Raw genomic sequence first — 25619 nt, 5'->3', positions numbered from 1 at the left:
TCTACATAAAGTAGTAATTCCATCTTGCAGTACATCACTCGATTACTCTATACACAGCCCCATCCTGCAATACATCACTCCTCTACATAGAGCCTCATCCTGCAGTATATCACTTCGCTCCTCTATATACAGCCCCATTTTGCAGTACATTACTCCACTCATGTATAAATATATATCCCCGTATCCAACACATCACTCCTTTCCTAAATCTACATCTTACAGTACATCACTCCTCTACGTACAGCCCCATCCTGCAGTGCATCATTCTTCTCCTCTACACACAGCCCCATTCTGCAGTATATCACTCCTCTCTCAGGTTACCACCATACAAGTGTATTGCTGCACTGTAATCCAGGAGGCCCTTTTATCCATTCCAAAACATCATGCCTCACCGGAAAAAACTCCTTTGAAGCAATGACGCACCGTCAGCATCCCAGTGCAGATGGAGTGACGTAGTGATGACATTGGTGCCACCTGCATCAGAACATTAACATCCTGTACAGTTGTGGCCAAAAGTATTGACACCCCTGCAATTCTGTCAGATAATACTCAGTTTCTTCCTGAAAATGATTGCAAACACAAATTCTTTGGTATTATTACCTTCATTTAATTTGTCTTAAACGAAAAAATACAAAAAATTGTCCTAAAGCCAAATTGGACATAATTCCACACCAAACATAAAAAAGAGGGTGGACAAAAGTATTGGCACTGTTCGAAAAATCATGTGATGCTTCTCTAATTTGTGTAATTAACAGCACCTGTAACTTACCTGTGGCACCTAACAGGTGTTGGCAATAACTAAATCACACTTGCAGCCAGTTGACATGGATTAAAGTTGACTCAACCTCTGTCCTGTGTCCTTGTGTGTACCACATTGAGCATGGAGAAAAGAAAGAAGACCAAAGAACTGTCTGAGGACTTGAGAAACCAAATTGTGAGGAAGCATGAGCAATCTCAAGGCTACAAGTCCATCTCCAAAGACCTGAATGTTCCTGTGTCTACCGTGTGCAGTGTCATCAAGAAGTTTAAAGCCCATGGCACTGTGGCTAACCTCCCTAGATGTGGACGGAAAAGAAAAATTGACAAGAGATTTCAATGCAAGATTGTGCGGATGTTGGATAAAGAACCTTGACTAACATCCAAACAAGTTCAAGCTGCCCTGCAGTCCGAGGGTACAACAGTGTCAACCTGTACTATCCATCGGCGTCTGAATGAAAAGGGACTGTATGGTAGGAGACCCAGGAAGACCCCACTTCTTACCCCGAGACATAAAAAAGCCAGGCTGGAGTTTGCCAAAACTTACCTGAAAAAGCCTAAAACATTTTGGAAGAATGTTCTCTGGTCAGATGAGACAAAAGTAGAGCTTTTTGGGCAAAGGCATCAACACAGAGTTTACAGGAGAAAAAAAGAGGCATTCAAAGAAAAGAACACGGTCCCTACAGTTAAACATGGCGGAGGTTCCCTGATGTTTTGGGGTTGCTTTGCTGCCTCTGGCACTGGACTGCTTGACCGTGTGCATGGCATTATGAAGTCAGAAGACTACCAACAAATTTTGCAGCATAATGTACGGCCCAGTGTGAGAAAGCTGGGTCTCCCTCAGAGGTCATGGGTCTTCCAGCAGGACAATGACCCAAAACACACTTCAAAAAGCACTAGAAAATGGTTTGAGAGAAAGCACTGGAGACTTCTAAGGTGGCCAGCAATGAGTCCAGACCTGAATCCCATAGATCACCTGTGGAGAGATCTAAAAATGGCAGTTTGGAGAAGGCACCCTTCAAATATCAGGGACCTGGAGCAGTTTGCCAAAGAAGAATGGTCTAAAATTCCAGCAGAGCATTGTAAGAAACTCATTGATGGTTACCGGAAGCAGTTGGTCGCAGTTATTTTGGCTAAAGGTTGTGCAACCAAGTATTAGGCTGAGGGTGCCAATACTTTTGTCTGGCCCATTTTTGGAGTTTTGTGTGAAATGATCAATGTTTTGCTTTTTGCTTCATTCTCTTTTGTGTTTTTTCATTTAAGACAAATTAAATGAAGATAATAATACCAAAGAATTTGTGTTTGCAATCATTTTCAGGAAGAAACTGAGTATTATCTGACAGAATTGCAGGGGTGTCGATACTTTTGGCCACAACTGTACACGCCCTTAACATGCAAGCCTAAATAAACCTGCGGCCTACAGAACAGAGTGGTAGATCATGCCTCTCTGCTCTACAGGAGGGTTTGGCTGTAGTGGCATCTTACGTACCTTGAAACCCTGTCCATTTCCATTCATGGAAGAATGGCAGCTAAAAAGCCATACCTTCATCATTTAGATTAGGCCAAGTGACTCAACTTTGCACAAAAAACATGGAACTGGGGTGCAGAAAAACGGCAGCAGGTTCTCTGGATTGATGAGTCAAAATGTCAAATATTTGTCTATGACAGAAGACAGTTTGTTCGCTGAGGGGCTGAAGACCAGTACAATAATGAGTGTGTGCAGGAACAATGTAGCATGGTGGAGGCCTCTTGTCAGTTTGTTATTTCGGGAAATTGACTTGAAGATTTGGTTAAGGATAATGGTGTCCCAATGCTTAGAAATATAATCATCACGAAATACCATCATGGAGGCAGCATCTGATTGACTCCACATTTATTCTGCTGCAGGACCAATGACCCCAAACATACAGTCAATGTTATTATTGACTATCTTCAGCATAAAGAAGAAGAATAATGCGTCCTGGAAGTTATATTATAGCCCCACAGAGCCCTGATCTCAACATAATCCTGTAAACATCCACCGAAGATCAATGGTTAGTTCTCCAAGATATTTGGACAACCTCCCTCCTGAGGTCCTTCAAAAACTGCAAGTACCTAGAAGAATTGAATGCTTTTTAGATGACCAAGAGCGGTCACGCCAAAAATTGGTTTGATTTAGATTTTTCCGTTTTTATAAGCATTCTCTGCATTTTTTTTCACCTGCCTAAAACTTTTCCACAGCACTGTTGACGTGGAACTTTCCACACGTTCTCAAGTTAAAACAAGTTGTTCATGCCTCAATTGCTTCATTTAGGTTTGTACAAACATTGATGACAACTTTTGGAACCAAAGTTTATCTCTACAACCATAAACATTTAACATCCTAATGAAATCCAGTTAACAGGTCCCATTACTGAAATATGGATCATATAAAATGTCTGAATGATAAACTTTCCATCTATACACACTTGACCCATGAGAGTACTTGGAATTTCAAAAATATTGGATCATCTTCGGGGCCAAAAGAATAACAAGTTAATAAAAAAAAAATCGTTCCTTTATGGCTAGATCGATCAAGAAGTGGGTTATTCGCACACATCAGATTAGAAATTCATCTAAATGTCTGGAATGATAAACAAGTTTTGAGAAGCGAAGCCAGCCAAACATTTCTCCTGTGCAGGGTAAATGTAGCATTACATGGTGGCCATTGAGATAAATGGAAGACCCCTGTTCTTCAGTACAGTGCTTATCTCCGACTCATTGTGGAGGGGACACAAGCCTAGCCCACTATATGCGGTCTACTTTCCTAAAAATGGTGAATAAGGATAATGGGTATGGCAGCTAAAGAGCCATTCCTTCATCATTTAGATTAGGCTAAGTGACTCAACTTTGCACAAAAACATCAAAAATGGCAGCAGGCTCTCTGGATTGATGAGTCAAAATATTTGGCTACGACAGAAGAGTTTGTTCGCTGAGGGGCTGAAGAGCAGTACAATAATGCGTGTCTGCGGGAACAGTGTAGCATGGTGGAGGCCTCTTGTCAGTTTGAAATTGACGTGAAGATTTGGTCAAGGTTAATAGGACAATCATTTTAAGGAGCTTGGATGGATGTAATCCAAAAAAGAAGCTGTAATAAAGTTTTTGCCACCTAATCTGAAAACAACACAACGTGGAGACAGAGATCATGAATCCAGAGATATATCACTCACTGGGCTTGCTTGCTGTAGTTTTACTAAAAAAATCAGTTTTCTCAGGAGATTATCACTAGAGAATTAGTAAGCAGCCATGTAGTCCTAGATATCCATGACCTCTTTATAACCCCACCCCCACCAATTATTGGCAGCTTTGTCAATCAGTGGTGTGGGCGGAGTTATGCAGAGCTTAGGATTGAAAGAACTGGTAGAGCTGCAGCAGACCAATAAATGATCCATCGATGAATTCAGGGTTTCTGCCCCTACATCATGTTACCCTATGGGATAGCAAAAACCTGCTGACAGATCCCCTTTAAGGGTGAAATATCACTTTAGTTTTTTTTCTCTTTTGTCTGTGGAATGCTTCAGATCATCATAAACTTGTACAGCATTCTAAGCCATATAAACCGCACTTGACCTTCGCACATCAATGATGAAACATGGCATATTCTACTTATTGTGCTATTTATGATTCTAGAAATCACGTAAAACATTACAACTTTTAGGCTGCGTACACACGCTGAGGAATCTGCCGCGGATTCATCCACGTGGATTTTGCAAAATCCACAGATAAATCCGCTGGTCAAAAGACCTGCGGTTTATCTGCGGATTAGTCTGCGGTTTTGCCCTGCGGTTTATCATCTCCACAATGGAGCAGATGGTAAACCGCTGCGGAATCCGCAGAAAGTTCTTTCTGCGGATTTGAAACCGCAGCAAATCCGCGCGGAAAATTCTGCAGCATCTGCACAGCGGTTTTTAACTCCCATAGGGAATAATGGTACTGCACACCAAATCCGCTGCGGATCCGCAGCAGAATCCGCAGCGTGTGCACACACCCTTAGATATTTTTTTTAAGTACTGTGCTTTAAATTGCTTTGTCGTAATGTTACTGACTGATATTTAACCTAACTGGCTGCAAACCACAAAGTATGAAGACTTGTGTCCAAAAATGTCAGCAATATAATTTTCCTTGCAGATTTGAAACATTTTTCACGCAAAAAAAAGTCCTGTTTTCATGCAACATTTTTTCTGCCAAGACGTTTTCGATGCAGAAATTCGTACAAAAAAATTCACGCATCCATTAAAAAAAAAAAAAATGCATCCGTGGTAGTTTTTCTTAAAGCCGGAGAAGCCTGTACATTATATTATGACTGTAATTATCATCGCTCACAGTGAATTCTAATGTTTTCATTGATGAATGCCGGAAGGTAGACGTGTTTTACCCCTTAGTAACGAAGGAAATTTTCACCTTCCCGACCAAGCCAAATTTATGAAACCTGACCAGTGTCACTATATGTGGTAATACTGTAACTCTGGAAAGTTATTCTGTGACTGTGACGCATTGTGCTTTACGTTAGCGGTAAATTTGGGTCACTATGTTTTACGTTTATTTGTAAAAATTTTGGCAAAAAAAAAAATTGTGAAAAAGGTGCAATTTGCAAACTTTCAATTTTGATATCCTTAAAATCAGCTAATCATCCTGTACAAAATTACTAAAAAAAATTATATTTCCCATAGTCCTACTTAACATGCGCATCAGATTTCAAATTTCATTTTATTTTGTTAGTGTTTTAGAAGGGTTGAAAGTTTAGCGGCAATTTCTCACTTTTTTTCAAGAAAAATTTGAAAACCTGTTTCTTTAAGGACCTAACCGGATATAAATAGTGTTTGAGGGGCGTAGATATTGGAAACTCCCCAAAAGTGATACCATTTTTAAAAAAAAAACGCAACCCTCAACTACTTAGAAACTGCTTTCATTAAAAAAAAATTTAACCCTTCAGATGCTGCACAGGAACTTGAAGTGAAATAATAAAAAAAAAAGCAATTGTAATTTTTCCCCTAAAATGTTGCTTTAGCCCCAATTTTTTTCAATTTTACAGGTAATAGCACAAGATAATTGACACTGTCATTTGTTACACAGCTCCTTCTGAACGCGCTGACACCCCACACGTCGTTAAAAACCTCTATTTAGACAAACGGCAGGTCTCAGAAGGGAAAGAAGAACGCCATTTCACATTTGTCACATTTGCAGGGTCCTCAAGTTTCCTCCCACAACCACCTACAGGTGGTGGAAACTACACCCCTTAAGAATTTTATCCAGGGGTATAGCAAGCATTTGGAACTAGCAGATATTACACAGAATTTGATAACATTAGGTCGTCATATTAATTTTTTTTATATGAAAATGTTGCTTTAGCCCTACATTTTTCCCTTTTGCAAGAGGTAACATGAAAAAATGGACCAAACAGTTTGTTACCCACTTTCTACTGAGCTTGGCAATACCCCCACATGTAGTCAAAAAGGTCTGTTTGGACAAGTAGTGAAGAAGCGACATTTGGTATTTGGAATGCAAATTTGGCAGGAATACATTGTAGACACCGTGTCTTATTTACAGAGCCCGTGAGGTACCAAAACAGCAAAAACTCCCACAAGTGACGCCATTTTGGAAACTAGACCCATCAAGAAATTCATCTACAGGTGCTTCTCACAAAATTAGAATATCACCAAAAAGTCAATTTATTTCAGTTCTTCAATGCAAAAAGTGAAACTCGTATATTATATAGAGTCATTACACACAGAGTGATCTATTTCACGTGTTTATTTCTGTTAATGTTGATGATTATGGCTTACAGCCAATGAAAACCCAAAAGTCATTATCTCAGTAAATTAGAATTAACAAAATACACTTGCAAAGGCTTCTTAAGTGTTGTTTAAAAAGTCCCTTAGTCTGTTTCAGTAGCTCCACAATCATGGGGAAGACTGCTAACTTGACAGATGTCCAGAAGGCAGTCATTGACACACTCCACAAGGAGGGTAAGCCACAAAAGATCATTGCTAAAGAAGCTGGCTGTTCACAGAGTGCTGTATCCAAGTATATTAATGGAAAGTTGAGTGGAAGGAAAAAGTGTGGTAGAAAAAGGTGCACAAGCAACCGGGATAACAGCAGCCTTGAAAGAATTGTTAAGAAAAGACCATTCAAAAATTTGAGGGAGATTCACAAGGAGTGGACTGCTGCTGGAGTCATTGCTTCAAGAGCCACCACACACAGACGTATCCAGGACATGGGCTACAAGTGTCGCATTCCTTGTGTCAAGCCACTCATGACCAATAGACAACACCAGAAGCGTCTTACCTGGGCCAAGGAGAAAAACAACAGGACTGTTGTCAGTGGTCCAAGGTGTTGTTTTCAGATTAAAGTAAATATTGCATTTCATTTGGAAATCAAGGTCCCAGAGTCTGGAGGAAGAGTGGAGAGGCCACAATCCAAGCTGCGGGAGGTCTAACGTGAAGTTTCCACAATCAGTGATGGTTTGGGGAGCCATGTCATCTGCTGGTGTAGGTCCACTGTGTTTTATCAAGACCAAAGTCAGCGCAGCCGTCTACCAGGAAATTTTAGAGCTCTTCATGCTTCCCTCTGCTGACAAGTTATTTGGAGATGGAAATTTCATTCTCCAGCAGGACTTGGCCCCTGTCCACACTGCCAAAAGTACCAATACCTGGTTTACAAAGAACAGTATCACTGTGCTTGATTGGCAGCAAACTCGCCTGACCTTAATCCCATAGAGAATCTATGGAGTATTGTCAAGAGGAAGATGAGAAACACCAGACCCAAAAATGCAGACGAGCTGAAGGCTGCTATCAAAGCAACCTGGGCTTCCATAACCCCTCAGCAGTGCCACAGGCTGATCGCCTCCATGCCATGCCGCATTGATGCAGTAATTGATGCAAAAGGAGACCCGACCAAGTATTGAGTGCATTTACTGATCATACATTTCAGTAGGCCAACATTTTGGATTTTAAAATCATTTTTCAAGCTGGTGTTATAAAGTATTCTAATTTACTGAGTTAATGACTTTTGGGTTTTCATTGGCAGTAAGCCATAATCATCAACATTAACAGAAATAAACACGTGGAATAGATCACTCTGTGTGTAATGACTCTATATAATATATGAGCTTCACTTTTTGTATTGAAGAACTGAAATAAATTAACTTTTTTGATGATATACTAATTTTCAGAGAAGCCCCTGTAGATGCTTCACATAACTTTTTAAAATGTGGATATGAAAATGTTAAGCTGTTGTTTTAGCCCTAAATGGCTAATAGCACTATACTGATATGTGGGCACTAAATGGGCACTGACACCATGTGGAGGGCAATAACAGAAGTTTTCATATGCCATAAAACATAAGTTTAACCCAGGTAATGTGTTTGAAAAAGTCAACAAACGCAATAGTGATCAGAGATTATCCACTTGTGAGTCAGCCAAACCCCAGGCGATTATGATTTATGAATATAATGGGCAAAAAGCGCAAGAAGATCTAGGTGAAAAATCACCCGTCTCCTACGTATTTTTCCACAGGTGCAATACCATCATCATTCCAGGAGGGGTCAGTAGAGAACTAGAGAATGTTGTTGGACCTTACACACTGCTGTCCCCCTCCCCCCCCCCCCCCCGAGGATTACATGGGGATTTGTCACAGATTTCATCCTCTGCACTGCAAAGAGTTAAATCCGTGATAAATATCTGCATCATGGTTGATTTACACTGCAGATATTTTCCCACAGCTCGTAAATGAGAAATATTGAAATCTTGCTGTGCCATCCTAGTTTTTCGTTTTCACTGCCAAGATACAAAGCGGCAATTTGCAGATGAGCATGATCAAAGTAAATAGAGTTGAGCTGCAATACCAAACACCACCATTGTCTATTTGTGGCGCTGTTTTTGAAATTAAGCAGCTAAGTTTTTCTAATCCCAAATTCTTTAATTCAGAAAATAATCTTCAGCGTTCAATCCAAACACCCAGAAGATTTTTTTTCTCATTTGTCATCCACATGCAATCCGGTTTTTTTATAGCTGCAGTTCTTTAAAATGTACAAAGACCAAAAACAGGTTTCTATGTTAAAGATCCAATACTATACAACGGCTTCACGTGGAATCAGATTTTTTTTTTTTTTGCATGCCCGTAGACTTACATGGGCAAGACTTATCCAACACGTAGAAGAAACTGGTGCATGATGTGATTTTTTTTTTTTTGAGAAAAAAAATCCCTCATCTGTACCACCCTATTAAGTAAAATTGGTCCATTTTTTCATGGCCTTTGCTTTTAAGTTTACCAATTAAGGGGTTTATCCAGCAGCTAACAGCCTACCTGTTCTACCTGGCGCTGGCTCAGAGTGGTCACGGACCGCTCCTGCCGGCGATTCAGCTGCTCAATGTCAACGGATGCAGCTCGTCCTCTTCCTGACTTCTCTTTCAATGGGACAGGAATGCTGATTAGCAGCTGGCTCCCTGCAGTTAGTTAGCAGGGAGTCGGCTGTCAATCAGCATGACGCCACCAATCACGCCCCGACTGAGCACAGCAGAAAAGAAGACGCTGCTCTGTTGACCTGACGTCAGCGGAAGCTGCTGAATCGCCAGCAGGAGCCGTCATAGTTTTACCTCCAGGAACAAAAGCCCCATGATCGCAGCCAAACCACGAGTTCACCCAAGCAGTTTCTGATGTGTTTTTGGCAGAATAATGATGTTATAAATTGCAATGTTTTCCTCCAGCTCATCAACGATGTGCAAGAAATTTTCAGCACAATATGTGTAGGGTGTATATAAAAGAAACGTAAATGGATCCCCCGCCTGGTGCTGGCCTCATTTATAACTCTACACCCTCCTGGAAGAAAATGGTACAATAATGTAACACTTAAAGGGGTTGTCCAGGACTATAATCATTTTTTACTGTGGGTCAAAGAACAGGCTGGTAGCTGCTAACTACCTCCCGATTCTGCCCAGCACAGATCCCTGCCAGCACAGTGCGGAAACTGATCTGTTCTGCCGCTAATTCTAAAGCTTCCGCTAATATCGCGTCGACAGAGCAGCAGTTTCTCTTCTACTATGTTGACCAGACGTGACTGCCGATATGATGCTGATTGGCAGCAGGCTGATTAACTGTAGGAAGTTGGCTGTCAATCAGCAAAATATCAGCAGTCACAACCTGTCAACAGAGCAGTCTGGAAGAAGATGAGCTGCCCTGTTTACGTGGAGCAGTTGAATCGCCGGCAGGAGCGGCCAGTGACCACTGTGAGCCGGCGCCGGGTATAACAGGCAGGTGGTTGCTAACTATTTAGCAACCACCTGCCTGTTAGTTTTTTGGATATCTCCTTTAAATGTCTCGCTCGCTGCTGGACAAGATACAAGAGGTTCCGAATTGTTTTCCCACAGGTGCATCCAGAACCTGCACAGAGGTGAGACTAGCGGCCAAGGAGGTGGTCATGGGACTGCTGACAAGTTCATCATATAAATGTGGAAATCACCATAACCATTGCTTACACAGCAGATGGGGGTCTTTATTGGCCAGGCGGGGGTGCGATATGCAGCGCACAAGCCCTGTACTGCTGATTTTACTTTAGAAACATCTCTACCTAGTTTGAAATATTTTGGTTCAACCAATCAATGAATGAGACTCTGACAATACTGACACTACTACTTTATATATTAGTTTTTTTTATTCAAAAACAATAAAAATATATACGTCATGGTCTTGTATTGAAAATCATTGTGCACGAAGGAGGAATGAACAAAATGTGAGGAGCATCTCCTATCTGGCCGCCGATTTCATGTTATAACAGCTGGAGATGATCACATGCTTCATTAAGCTCTGAATTTGACAAGCTAATAAAATTCATGGTAAGAGAATTAAAAGTAAAGGGGCTGTCCCAAGCCTCCATTTTACTTTCAAATACCTTAAAGCGGTTGTCCAGGTTTAACACAAAAATCTATGAGATTGTAGACTTGCGAATCCTCACAGTGTGTGCAGTGTGCACTGTCAGGATTCTCCGGTGCCAGCAGTGAGACTGGTTGGTCATGTGACCGCATGTATTCGATATACATACTTCAGGCCACATTCTGACTAGACGTGCATGGCCAGACTAGCATTGAGTGAGGTTGGATACGTCTAGTTGGAATGTGGCAGGCGGTATGCATATCTCATACTTGTGATTATTTGACCGCCCCCCCGTACTGGAGAATCCGAACAGCGGCTCTTCCTTTGAATAGCTGCCCTGGTGCATTGCCAGCGTGCCAGACCAGCTAGTCAACAGACAGGTAGGAGGCAGCTCTCATCTGCCGTCCACAGAATACTGATGAGGCCACTGGACTGGGCCCTGCACATCGATCTGCACCACCTCCATCTAGTAGACATGAGCAGTTCTATTCGTGCTGCCCAATGCCCACTCTTGGTCCTCCGTGGCGGCCTGTCTTTAATTCTGTGCCCAGCATACAGGGCATCTCTATTACGTCCAAGGTCACACAAAGTCATTAGGTCAAGAAAAGACATTGGAGCCAGTCGCCCAAAAGTCCAGCTGTAGAAGGGAAGACCGGCCACCACGCAGGACTGACCTGGATGACGGGTAATGGCAGCGAGAATCGAACTGCTCATGTCTACTGTCTATTCTAATTTCTAAGAATTTATGCAGTATTTATAAATATGACTAATCTGAATACTGACCAGCCTCCAAAGCCTCCTCCTGTGTGCATGCTCGATCAATGACAGCAGGACAAGTCTATGGGCAACAGGGAGAAAAGAACGATGGTGGTGGGGTCTACCGGGGGGAGAATTGGTAACTGCTTCACAAATGTAACTGCAAAACTCATGATTTGGGGATTCGGAAACAATAAATGAGGTATGAGTGATACATCGTACAAAGATAATACTGCCGCTAAGCCAAGAGCTGTAAAACGTCTCGTATTCTGTTCATCCTTCGTAGGTCGGGCTCCTCCTGGCTCTCGCGTTTGTCGTACTCCGTCATGTACTCCTCTGCTTTCTGTACGGTGGTATCACGGGCGCTGCCCTTCACATTCTCCAAGTAACCCAACAGCATCTTAAAATGTTTATCAGAAACCTAGAATGAGGAAAATGGTAGAAAGGTTGTAAGTACTGGAGAGGAACATTCCCGGGCGCCTCACCGATTGAGTTATTTGTCTGCATTATGGAAGACGAATTATTTTGTGCTGATAGATCAGCAGGAGGGAAACGTCAAACAATAAAAATCTAGATACTTGCCACTGTCACTAGAGGGAGCTTCAGAGCTTACCGAATATTGTCTATGTATTGGCTCCCCCTAGTGGTGGCTGTAGGTAGCTAAAATCTCAACTGTGAAATTTAGGTCTTTGAATTGGAATAAAACGGCGCTCCAACAGTTAAAAGATACTCTAACTATCCCCAAAAATTGTGTAGTGATATTCTTACACTTCATTCCAATCCTCAAATTTATAAAGGGGTGAAAAAGTGAGTGTGGTCTCCGGAAATCCTAGTTTAAAGGGGATGTTCATAATAAAACATGTTTTGTAATGGATTGGGTTTTTTTTTTTGCCATTTTGACGTTCTCTGGAAACTGTAGGGGGCATTAGGGGCTTCATATTTTCTGTGGGGAACAATTGTGGAGGGCCATGAAAGGGGTATACTTATGGGCTTCACTAGAAGCAATATTTCTGTATGGGCAGAAATACAGGACTGGGATAGGTTAGAGTGCTGACTTAGCATAAAATTAAAAAATAAGTGTCCGTCTTTCTTATCTTGCAGAGCTGGGAGAGATGTGCTACATTATACCTTCTTTTCCTTCTAGGAATGTTTTCTTGAATAAATTACTGTAGTTCCCATCACAACCAGCAGATGGAGCTATAGCTCAGCCAGAAAGCTTAAAAGGTGACCAATGTGGACTGAATCGTGGCTATAATACATATATATATGATGACATTTAAAATTAAAAAAAAATACCATTCTGTACCAAAACACAACGCACAATATTTGGACTTTCCCAATACCGTATATTATTAATACCATATTTCAGATTACTGCTACAATTTGCAAATTGCCTCTTCAGAGTGGAAGATGACTAGAACTCTAGCAACACCTTGAATTATGACTTAGGATAAAAGCCAAAACAGATACTCTATTTGCAGAAATGGTACATGTTTCAGGTGTTTGCCCCTCCTCAGTGCAAAACAAGGCTGTCTGATAAGTAAATTTGCAAATTTAATATCCCAGAGGAGCACATTGCATGGTCTATAAGTCTCCTTACACTAGCATGTCACTCTCCACAAAGTGAGACGTTACCCCTAAGACTTTGTTCAGCGGCCTCTCATACAGCCAAATCAAAGCTCTTGTTTTGCGCTGAGGAGGGGTAAAACTCCGAAACACTTCCCTGAAAATAGGAGTACATGCCTTGGCTTTTATCCTAAGTCATGTGACAATGCTTCTTAAAGGGTCAATACTGACTTTTAGGATTCCTACTTCCAGTAGGTGGCACTTGACTTCCGGTCCTCTTCCACTGTTAAGAGGCACTTACAATATTTAATTTGTCAGGACCACTGCGTGGCTTATAAGTCTACTTACACTGGCATGTCACTTTCCACAAGATGAGATTTCACCTCTTAGACCTCTGCTGAACTTTGACATCCTTGATTTCAGGTGACTATGAGAAAATGCCTTTGTGTGTACATGAGGAATAACACTATTTCTGGCCATTTTCTGATATGTTTCTGGCATTTTTTCACCTATTTTTTCCTATATCAGTTCTAAACCTCATAGTCTTCCCTGAACTCAGAAGCAGAGAATAGCTACTATGGTATCTTCCACACTCAGCACACAGAGAACAGAATGCTCCTCTGTCACACTGTAGCACACCCTGAAGGGCAGCAGCACGAGGAACATTAACCAGTAGTACTGAGCCTTGTAGCTGTGAATCTAGCACTGAGGTGAGATAAAACACTCCCGTGAAAGCAGCAGCTCCGACGGATTATACTGCGAGAGAGAAGAATTTGGGCTTTTTGAATTCTAATGTGCCAAATCCTTTGTTCTCTCAGGGATGCATGGCTCCCCGTGTCACCTGGCATTGACTTATTTTCCTCTCACCATAAAAAGCATATGTATGATCAGCAGAACCAAGTGTGCATGTGTATAGATGAGGGTGAATTGGGAGGAACAGCTGTCTGATCTAGATCAAAGCTCTAGACCAAAAATGTGTATGCGATTCTTTAGGCTAAAATGTAACTCCAAACCCATCACAAACTGTCTACTCAATCTCTTCCCCATGCTTTAAACTGCAGCTGTTTTTTTTTTAGCTTCTGAATTGATGTTGGTGATTTATTCTATTTGCCGCCCCCATCTCCTAGAATTTAAAATCCAGATTTTTCTGCAGTCGTCTCTTCTTCACTTGTGGCGTACCCGACCCAGTGGTCTGGCCACTGCTGGCATAGACTAATGGACGCCCATGAGCCCCATTTATGTGAGTCAGGTGCGGTGAATGAGCGCTGGCTTTCTGACTTAATTCCTGTTCAGCTGCGGAGAACATCTGGCCCATTGTGTGGGATGTTACGGTAGCTTGTGCTAATGAAAAGCAAAACAGTCGGAATGGCCGTCCCAAGACATCCACTCATATCCTTAGATATTCTGGAGTCAGAGTGAAACGTGCGGTGAGATCAGCCCTTTACACGTCTGCTCGGTGTGTACGAGAGCGAGTGCCAATGAGGAATTGTCCAGTCATCTGCAAGTAATGAGTGCAGCTCGGCTTCATCACTCACAAACAATCCCATAAAGATTCACATTGAACGCTAAGGTGTCCCGAAAGCCACTAATAGCCATAACAAGACCAAAAAACAAAAAACAGGCCAGGAATAGAATAACCACACAATATATTAAGCGCTAATGAACTTTATTAAATGCAAAACATAAAAACATGCAATAAAATCCCAAACACACAAACAGATTGGTGGATGAGAAACTGTAGGACCCGTGGTAATGTAATGACCCCTGACGAAGCATTTGTGAAACGCGCGTCGGGTGGTGGGTGAGTATTGTCACTAGTTCTTACAATTTTTTTTTATATGGTTTGCTATATACATGTGTAGGCTGCAATGTTTATAATGCCTCTATCTACAAAAATAAAAAAGGTGATAAGTATATACAGTATAGTCACCCTGTAATTGAGAATATTTTTACATTACTGGGGGTCCTACAGTTACTCATCCACCAATTTGTCCGTGTTTTTGTAATTCGGGATTTTATTGCACGGATTTATTTTTTTTGTATTTAATAAAGTTCATTAACGTTTAATATATTGTGCCGATCTTTTGACACATCTTTCAACCGCTTCAGGGTTTGGAAACGCTGAAGCAGTTAAAATAAGCGACGTGCACATTTTTGGGCAGCTGCTACTTGGACGCCGCCTGCTAACTATACGTAACAGTACAGCGTAAGAGCCACTGCAAGAATGATGGCAAAGACGCTTCACCTAGGAAAACATGGTGGCTGAGCAGGGGTCTAAATGACGCCATGTGAACATTTCCCGTTTCCGGTAAACTTTAATTTGTTGGTCCTGTGAGAATAAACTGAGACCACGCAGACGATCGCCTCGTTGCTGTCCAGGATTTATAGCATTCGATCTATTAATACCGGTTTGCCAATAATATCGCAGGTACAAAACTTCCAAATAGAATAAACAATGATGTATACAGTGCCACATAGTCCGAACCTCTTACTTCTGTCTTCAAGACTTTTCTTGTGCTGCACCGGTTTTCTGGAATGCACTACCCCAAACAGTCCGGTGAATTCCCTGTATCCTCAGATTTAAGTGACATCTTTTTAGGCAGACTAGTCACACCACCTCATTAATCTAACTAATCTCGATATTGGCTATTGACCAGGACCATTAATACTCGTATTTATTCTGAATTCTAAAAATGAGAATTAAAAAAGCCTTTATATAGAATGATCGTTAGGGCGCATCTTTTTTTCCCCCTACACTAACACAATATAGTTTTCTCTGCTGCCCAGGAGGGGGCAGTACGGAGTTCTTCTTGCATATATATTATGTTCCGATCTCACGTGGATGCCAATCTTGATATTAAAAACTTTCACTATAATCATTTTCAAAAACTCTCTCCACCCCCCATATGTTTGTTGCATCAAGCAATCACCTCCTATTCCGGATTCATGATATCAGTCACGATGGTACAAACTGCAGAAACCGTTAACCAACCTCGCCCCACACCAAAATTTAAGACAAAATCTCTATTTATTAGGCAGGATCATAGAGGATGTTTATGAGGGTGTGCGCAAGATGGAGGCAGATGGAATGGGGTAGTATTAAAGGGAATATCAGTAAGGTCACCCACCTTTCCCCCAAACTGCATTTATGAGCAAGCAGATCTTTGAAAGCTAAATCCATCAACGCCTTTATATCTTCAATCTGTTGCTGCACCCTTGAGAAATCAGAGTTTTAACTAAACTAAACTAAATGAGCTGTTAAATGCTCGGGGTGTGACAGAGCACTTCCAGAGTCTCCGCCTCCTTATGTTATTTCTCCGCCCAGCACCATCCTCTTGATTGATAGCTTAATGTCTGCAAGACCTCAAGGTAGGAAATCAGACAGTGAGCTATCAATCAACCTAAAAAATATTGATGCTGAGCAGGAAAACAACCTCAGGAGGTAGAGACTTGAGAAGTACTCTGTCACGCCCAGTGCACATAAAGGAGAATTTGCGTTAAGACTTCAAATGCTGATTTCTCAGTAAAGCAGCAACAGATAGAAGATATAAAAGTGTCATAGAATTTGGACGGGGACGGACAGAGCCTTAAAAGTATTAGATGACCGACTGAAGATCCCATTCTGGGTGTAGACTATAAACAATAGGCACAGCTCTCTGTGCCAACTGCCCAAGAGAAGAAACATATGCCTACGGCAGCGCATTGTACTGTGTGAACAACTGTGCTGCCGAGAACAACAGCAGTCTATGAGCAACATCTATTACAGATCGCTCAGCGTGCATCTTTAAGAGCGGTCCGCCCGTGTAAACAGGATATTAAACTATCGCCGATTTTGGTAAATATTTACCGATCGGCGGTGACTAAACAGTTCAGCACAAGATTTGATTGGCACTGGGTTAACAGCGGAGAAGAGTGAAACCCAAAAAAACATATGATGAAGCCATGACTTACCTTCTCTAGATCATACATGTTCATGAGGAGCCAGGTTTGTCTTATTTTTTGAAACTTCCAATCTGGTCTTTTTTTGGACCAGCTGAAAACAAAGCAAAACAGATTAATGGAAATTAAATATATTTCATTAGTTGGGTTGTCCAGTACTTAATATCCAGATGGGTCATCAATATCAGATCTGGGGTTGGGGGGGGTCGGACGCACAGTACCTTCTCCAATCAGATTTTACCAGCTCTGGCAGCGGCCGAATGAAAACAGCACATGGAACATAAGAGCACAGCTGCATCACACGGTGTAGTGGTCGTTCCCAGGTACTGAAGACCAGCATCTATTCAAATGAGTAAGAACTGATCTGCAGTACCCGGGATCAACCACTACACCATGTGATGCAGCTAAGTGATCAGCAGTACCCGGGATCGACCACTACACCATGTGATGCAGCTAAGTGAACAGCAGTACCCAGGATTGACCACTGCACCATGTGATGCAGCTAAGTGATCTGCAGTACCCAGGATCGACCACTGCACCAGGTGATGCAGCTAAGTGATCTGCAGTACCCGGGACCGACCACTACACCATGTGATGCAGCTAAGTGATCTGCAGTACCCGGGATCGACCACTACACCATGTGATGCAGCTAAGTGATCAGCAGTACCCAGGATTGACCACTACACCATGTGATGCAGCTAAGTGATCAGCAGTACCCAGGATCTACCACTACACTATGTGATGCAGCTAATGATCTGCAGTACCCAGGATCGACCACTACACAATGTGATGCAGCTAAGTGATCAGCAGTACCCAGGATTGACCACTACACCGTGTGATGCTGCTAAATGATTTTCAGTACCCGGGATCGACCACTACACCACGTGATGCAGCTAAGTGATCTGCAGTACCCGGGATCGACCACTACACCATGTGATGCAGCTAAGTGATCAGCAGTACCCAGGATTGACCACTACACCATGTGATGCAGCTAAGTGATCTGCAGTACCCAGGATCGACCACTACACCAGGTGATGCAGCTAAGTGATCTGCAGTACCCAGGATCGACCACTACACTATGTGATGCAGCTAATGATCTGCAGTACCCAGGATCAACCACTACACAATGTGATGCAGCTAAGTGATCAGCAGTACCCAGGATTGACCACTACACCGTGTGATGCTGCTAAATGATCTGCAGTACCCGGGATCGACCACTACACCATGTGATGCAGCTAAGTGATCTGCAGTACGTGGGATCGACCACTACACCATGTGATGCAGCTAAGTGATCTGCAGTACCCAGGATCGACCACTACACCAGGTGATGCAGATAAGTGATCTGCAGTACCCGGGATCGACCACTACACTATGTGATGCAGTTAATGATCTGCAGTACCCAGGATCGACCACTACACTATGATGCAGCTAAGTGATCAGCAGAACCCAGGATTGACCACTACACCGTGTGATGCTGCTAAATGATCTGCAGTACCCGGGATCGATCACTACATCATGTGATGCAGCTAAATGATCTGCAGTACCCAGTATCGACCACTACACCATGTGATGCAGCTGTGATGTTCCGTTCCATATACTATTTACATCCGAAGCTGGTAAGACCTGATCGGTGGAGGGGGAGTGCCTGCTGCCAGGCCCTCACTGATCTGATATTGATGACATATACCATGGATCAAAATTATTGTAATTGTAATCAACCTAATGTAAAACCCCTTTAATAAAAAAAACCACATTGGTTAAGAAATCAGCGGGTAAAATATTAATATAAAATACAATCAGGACACAAAACATTTTAAAATCTGCACAAAATTGTCAAAATCTTATAGTCTTCATTGGCACTAACAACATGCACCCATTCTACTAGGGCTGTGTAGTCAGAGTTTGACATAGTTTTGGGTGGAGATGAAATAAAGCAGAACTGTACTCTCTGACATCAGGTTTATACATTATACTTTAAAGGGAATCAGTCAGTAGGATCAACCCTCCTAAATCTTCTATATCGTTATGAAGATCATAGGTTAAACAAAATGATACCTTGATATCTATGATCCAATGACTTATTCCTGAGAAATCCATGTTTTTCTTAATATGTAAATGAGCTGTTAAGATCTCTGGACCGGACATAGATCTACCTGAGAATCTGCCTCCAGAGCTTATTTTAAATGAAAGAGGGTGTTATCAGTGTGAGACATGTAAGGACTGACAGTTTGCTCTCCTCATCTCACTCCAGGGCTGAGTTGTATTATAACTAACACAGGAAAGCAGAGCTGATCTTTGACTCATTACAAACACATCTGCAGTTGTAGGTCTCTTCTCAGCGATGACAGTTCTGTTGCAGGGCTGTGTTTGATTATACCTTATGCAGTACATCAGGGGTTATCTTTGTCCTATTATAAACACATTTGCAGCTGCAGATGCTCTCTCATAGCGCTTCAGCTTTCATATTAAAGGCAGTCAGTGTGGGGGGATGGGAAAGTATGATGGCAGAGCTGACAGTACTCACTTTATAACGAGACAAAGTTCAACTTTGTTTTAGGCCGGGATCACACTTGCGAGAAACTCGCCATGAGTCTCACATTTCATTATCCGGCACTGCCGCCAGCACTCATGACCGAAGTGTGTGGCTGCATAGAAATACATGCAAACTCTGATCCCAAGTGTCGGCAGCAGTGCTGGATATTGTTGTGCGAGTTTCTCGCAAGTGCGATCCCGGCCTTGCTGTGCTAGTTGTAATCAGGAACAGCTCTGCAGGAAAGCAAACTAAGGGAGGACCACTGCAGCTGAAGATGAGTTTGTAATGAGAACAAGCTTAGTTCTGCTGTGCTCTGTTACTTTTAATCACACTCAACTCTGCATTGTTGCTTGTTTTCAGTTGTGTTCTCTGGATTGGATGCAGCATCAGGTTTGATACTTGTATAACTACAGGAATTGTCAGATATCAGCCCCTATTTAATTCCACATCCTGGAACCCTTTATTCACAAATGCATGCACAATGGTAAATCTTCTGGAGCTTCAGGGTAGTAACAGAGACAGGTTTGTGAACATCAATGGCTTTTGAAAGTAAGCCTTCCTCAGTTTCCCTTTTTCAAGCACTTTGCCAAGGAAAGCTTTTAAACTGTGTCAAATTGTCTGGAAAAGTGGCTATACAAAGCCTGGCTCTATCCGAAGAGCCTGACTGAGAGCAGAACATGTGCCTTCTTTATGACTTCCAGACTGCGTCTATTGCAAACAGTTCCTTCTCCATAAAGTGGAAATGGAGCGTGCGAGATGTCATGTGCTTCAGGTGCACCATGTAACGCTTCCATATGCCCGGGAAGGAAGAATGTATACAAGACTTTGTGGATTTAGTATAGATGGTGGGGGCAAAGGGGAAAATGTGCACAATGAGTACCCAAGTAATGTGAGATACACTGGTTACTAGATATTTGCTGCCTGAATATTCCTTTGAGACATTAGAGTTGCTTGAGAGGTATACACTATTGATCCTAGAATGCAACGTCAAGATTTGAGCCATATGTTGGGATATCTGGTTAGCCTAGCCCAGAATAACCCCAAAATCAGAGCTGTAGCTAGTAAGTTCTTTACCTGGTGCATACCCCAGGTAAACACATCTAGCAAATAACAAAATGCATCTCCCTCCACCATAAAATATAACATACATATTGTACTGCCGTGACCTCGGTGAGATCCCCGCTGGCACTGCGAGAGTTTTTCAGGACCAACATTTTTGAGACTGGCATAAATTTTAGTTTTCACGTTTGCTGCTTTGGTGTTTTAGATCTTTCATCAGATGTTTATATGGTTACTGAAATACAATTATAAAAGTATGTAATACATTTTTAGATTTTTATTGACAAAGGCATCAGGTTTATGCAACGACTCAACAGTGACCGTGTTGACCCTTATTTTTCCAAGACTTCTGCCCTTCGCTGGATATTAGCTTCTGGACCAAATCCTGACTGATGACAACACATGTCTAATCAGTGCTGGGAGTTTCTCACAATTTTTGGGCCTTTGTTTCTCCACCTGCTTTTTGAGGATTGACAAGAGGTTCTAAATGGGATTAAGATCTGGGAGTTTCCTGGCCATGGACCCAAAATTTCACTATTTTGTTGACCAAGTCACTACTTCGTAATCACTTCTGAGTGGTGACATTGTAACGCAAATGTCGGTGTACCTGCGTGGTCCCTCTGCCTCCTTCCAGTAGCTACAAAGGCATACTTACTACTACCCCAGCCGAACAGCAGTGTCCCCAGTGCCTGCTGCGGCTTCCTGCGCATGCCACACAGGTCCCCTGGAGGCACCCTAGTGTGCGCATATGATCATCGATTCTTAAAGGGGCAGTGCTCGAAATGAGGACATTCCCCCAACCAATCGCAGCTGGCAGGCATTAGGTATATAAGGTATGCTCTCCAGTAGGGAGATTCCTGAGCAAGGCCTCCACCTTGATTTAGTTAGTGTTGTGCAACTAGTCAGTTGCCAGGTGCCCTGTGATGTCTGAACCAGAACCTGTTCCTGAAACCCGTGTTGTGAACCAGTACCTATTCCTAAAAGCTGTACCATCTAACCAGAGCCTGTTTCTGAAACCAGTGTTGTCTGAACATAAACCTGTTCCTGAGACTCGTGTTGTCTGAGCCTGAAACTGCTCTGATGGTACCCGAGCCTGAAACTGCTTTGGTGATAACTGTGCCTCAAACCACTCCGGAAGTAACTGAACCAGTACCAGTGTCCATCCTGTCTTGTGTTCCAGAATATGCACTGTCTGAACCAGAACCAGTTTATGAATCCTGTCATGCCAGTGACACCGAGGCCATATAAGTGACTGCGATCTTGACCATTGGGGTCAGTTGCTGCAGTTCAGGGGACTGCCCAGGAGTGGTACCGGGTGGCTACCTTCAGCACAAACCTAACTCCACCATCAGGAGCTCTAGTAAATACCAGGTAGCCGCTTATTCATGCCCCTCTTGGGTAAACCCGGACCGTGGAACAGTGGGTCCACGATCCACGTATGTTACAAACATGGTTTCCGTCATGCTGGAAAAAGCCTTGTTCATCACTCACCATAGTGCTCTTTGATCATTGGGAGAAGTTACTCTTGGAATATGATTAGATCCCATTATTTATTCATGGAAATATTCTTGGGAAAAATTGTGAGCCCCTCCATGGATGAATAGCCCCCACACGTGAATGATTTCAGGATGCTTTACTGTTGGCATCACAAAAGAATCACCTTTTTGCATACGGACAATCTAGATGTCCCAAACAGTCTGAAGGGGTCTTCATCAGAGAAAATAACTTTACACCAGTCCTCTGCAGTCCAATCCATGTGCTTCCTGCAAAGTTATTTTCTATGCAAGGGTGTAGGCCATATTTACTTCTGGATTTTAACCTAGAACGTTGTCCTGGGATACTGATAGGATTTATACATGGTGGCATGTTCCTGCATGTGAGAAGAATCTGGTATGAGATAGATACAACAAATATTTCAGTATGCAAAATTACGATGCACAAGAAAGCAAATTTCCCATCGTTCCTTGTAGTAACTTGTCATTTTACATTTTCATTCAGCTTTACACATTATGCCTCTTGGGTCCAGATTTTATGATCTCATTCTAGCTTCTTGTAGTCTCCTATTAACACAGCTGGGGCCGATGTGGTCAGTTTGTCTACACGAGCTAACATTAGAATCTGGAGGGTGGCCAAGAACCGAATCAAAGTCATCAACCTTGGAGAAAAACCTTAATGCTCTCCAATGAGAAGGTACAGTGGTGACCAGAACGGACTCGAGTGTTGCTTGCTCCCGTGAGAGGAAGATCTCAAATAAGTTCTACACAGTAGTCAGAAATGGCCAGTTTTATATCAAGACTATTACATTGGATGGAGTGTGAAAGGAAGATCTGTTTCTGATCTGTTTCGCAGATGAGCGAAAGGCACCTGTGGAATTTAGAAAACAAATCTCTTTTTCTTTTCTTTTTTTTTTCATCGCCGGATGAGACAGAAATCGTAGATTAATTTCACATCCTGTTGCTGTCGACCGTTCTTCTCAATACAGTTTTGTTAAACTGCTTGGAAAAAAAAAATCATAATGACATTTTAGAGGACAGTTTGATTCAATGTCATCTCCGGGGATAAGATTACAAGCCTCTCCAGATATCAAGCAAAAGCCAAGAATGTGATCAGGAATGTACAAGGACTCTCCCTGTTATTACTCAACATCTCAGTGCAGAAACAAACAAGGCTGCGCTGGGCGTAATCAGAAGTTAGAGGTGGAAACAAAGAAAGGATATAGATATTTATGTATATACATCTACAGATATGAAAAAAAAATGTGGACACCTACTCTAAATTTTTACACAGTACTGTATATTCAATAATTCCTGCTCCATGTTGGATACATAAATCATGTTGATCTCTCACTTACTGCAACCGGCAGGAGATCGGCCGGTAGACTAGTCTCCAGCTAAAAGTGCAAGAATTGGTGAGAAATCTGATCTCTGACGTTTACCCCCTTAGAAACCATAGCCAATAACTTTCCAACATATTATAGATACCCAGAAATGATTGATTAACAAATATGAGTTGTGCTGTAAGAAAACGCTAGTCCTCATATGGCCAAGACTAAAGAAAAAATTTGTCCAAAAATTTAAAATATAAACGTCTTGTAAAACACAAATTTTAAAAAAAAAATTTGCCCAAAATAACTGCATCCTAAAAGGGTTAAGATGACAAATGCCTTGAAGACAATTTTAAAATGAAGGTAGAACAGAGCACTCTAAAGGGGTGGAGGTGACTGGTGGTGGTCCCTACTACTGGACCCCCCACGATCAACTTTTGATAACCAGCTTGTGTTGCATCCATGACCAGGTTGTAGTGGGTCGTTGATGGAGATCACAGTTATCTGCCATGACATTGCATTCAGAGGTTGCTGGGAATGGGACTTGCTTCTGAAATGACCGGAACCTCCTGGGTTATCGCCAGATCACACGTTCCCGTAAATTAGCAGACAACAGCCCCAATACAATGGGGAATAGCTATTTATGTAATTTCTCTATCCACAAGATGTCTGCAAACAAGAGTTTGAAAATTAAGTCTAGATTTGATGAAGACCACAAAGACAAATAAACAGAGAGACCTGCAGACTGAGAGTGGACAGTGGGTCCCGGATAAGAGAGTGGAAAAAGCTGTGATGCCCCAGGAGGAAATAAACACAATGATGGGGGTGGTACGGTAAACCAAGGGGGAGAAGTACAGGAAACATTTGCTCCACATGGACATGTCCTGTATAGATGCAGCTGTTTACTCTGCTGCTCAAGTAAATACTCTTCTAAAAGTGGATTATACAAGTACATGAGTGGGAGGAGGACAGTCAGCGGATTGTGATCTTACCCAGCTCCAAACAAATATAGCAAACTGGAATTAGTACATAGAAACTGAAGGAATGAGAAACCTGGAAATTTATTGGAAAAGGATGGAGTTTTGGCCTCTTTTTGTCTGGATACGTTCCTGAGATCTCTTCCATTTCTTGAAAGGGTTTGATGGTTGGACTTAAAAAAATAAAAAAAAGGTTTTTCAACCCCTTTCTTGTAAGTAACCTATGGCCCAAGTGTGCTATAAAAAAAAAGGCCCATACACACCTCTGGATTCCCAGTCATATTGGTGGCCGGCCGGGTTCCCCGACGGTCTCCTCACCATATCTTCTGGCCTGGTTGGCGTACGACCCACTTCAGTCAAACAGTACTTGCAGTAGTGAAAAATGCTGGGACCATTGATTTTAATTTACAAAAAAAGGTGGAAAACCCTTTTTGTTAAAAAAAAAGGTAGGACTTATAGAACAATGAGGAAGACTTTGGTGCTACATCAAGTTATTCAGGCATCTACTGGCAAGAATGGTGAATTATGACACAAATAGTCAAAATTGATGAATCTGCTCCAAACATTTGGAAAACACAATCATCTCCCATTATGAAGACGTTCCTGTAATGTTGGCGTTGATTTTGTTAGTGGATTAAGTAACATTATTCTTTCACGTAAATGCTGCAACCCATCAGCAACTACTGACTGGCTGCAGCCTTTACTATTACTGATCAGCAGTCGCTGATTGGCTGCAGCAGTCTCATGAAACAACAATGTTACTTGACCCGAGAACGGTGCCTTTTCGGAAGGTGAGTAAAGACTGTATTTATTATATCTAAGGGCAATGAAGTGATTAAGCAGAGGTTGTCTGACAGTGGACATCCCCTTAAAGCGTAAAATGTCTACCTTTTACACCAAATGATTGGTGGCCATATCGATAAAACAAAAAATTCAAAATAAAAGTCAATGACAAATTTTAACAACTTGTCACATAAGAAGTAAATTCAAGAACTTCCATTTCTTGTGGGATTTTTTATTTTATTTTGCTAGCTTCGTTGGCGAAAGTGAAAACCTTCAATACTTTACTGATCTGATAACAATGCGTCTTCACTGTAGATTTATTCCACTTATTAGAAAAAACACATTGCTCTACGCTATCTCTGATATTAGATTTTTGAGGAAAAGAAGAAAAATCCAAGATGTTTCCTATTTGCGTTCCAACGAAAAACAGATGGTCTTACGGATCTGAAAACAACATCTCGAAATTCCAGCTGGTGACCAGATACGAGAAGCTATTGTCATCTCCCAAAGAAGTCGCCGTTTGTGGCAGGGAATGAGCTGT

The 25619-nt window shown here is 42.0% G+C and overlaps 1 protein-coding gene across 6 annotated transcripts in view; it reads right to left on the bottom strand.

Annotated features, from left to right (window-relative positions):
- Nucleotides 1-10401: 10401 nt before the first annotated feature.
- The window catches only part of CHLSN (cholesin), a 219615-nt gene continuing 204397 nt past the window's right edge, over nt 10402-25619 (bottom strand). For all 6 annotated transcript variants that reach the window (XM_073555212.1, XM_073555211.1, XM_073555210.1 and 3 more), the window contains 2 exons: nt 16915-16996; nt 10402-11818 (listed from right to left, as the gene is read on the bottom strand). In XM_073555212.1, the coding sequence (XP_073411313.1) occupies nt 11636-11818; nt 16915-16996 (265 nt within the window). In that variant the 3' untranslated portion in view covers nt 10402-11635. The remainder of the gene's footprint in view (nt 11819-16914; nt 16997-25619) is intronic.

This window comes from Dendrobates tinctorius, unplaced genomic scaffold (assembly GCF_039654945.1).
Source record: "Dendrobates tinctorius isolate UK_male_01 unplaced genomic scaffold, ASM3965494v1 ptg000222l, whole genome shotgun sequence".
Classification (NCBI taxonomy): Eukaryota; Metazoa; Chordata; class Amphibia; order Anura; family Dendrobatidae; genus Dendrobates; species Dendrobates tinctorius.
The sequence above is the reverse complement of the archived record's forward strand: the minus strand, read 5'-3'. Positions and strand labels throughout refer to the sequence as shown.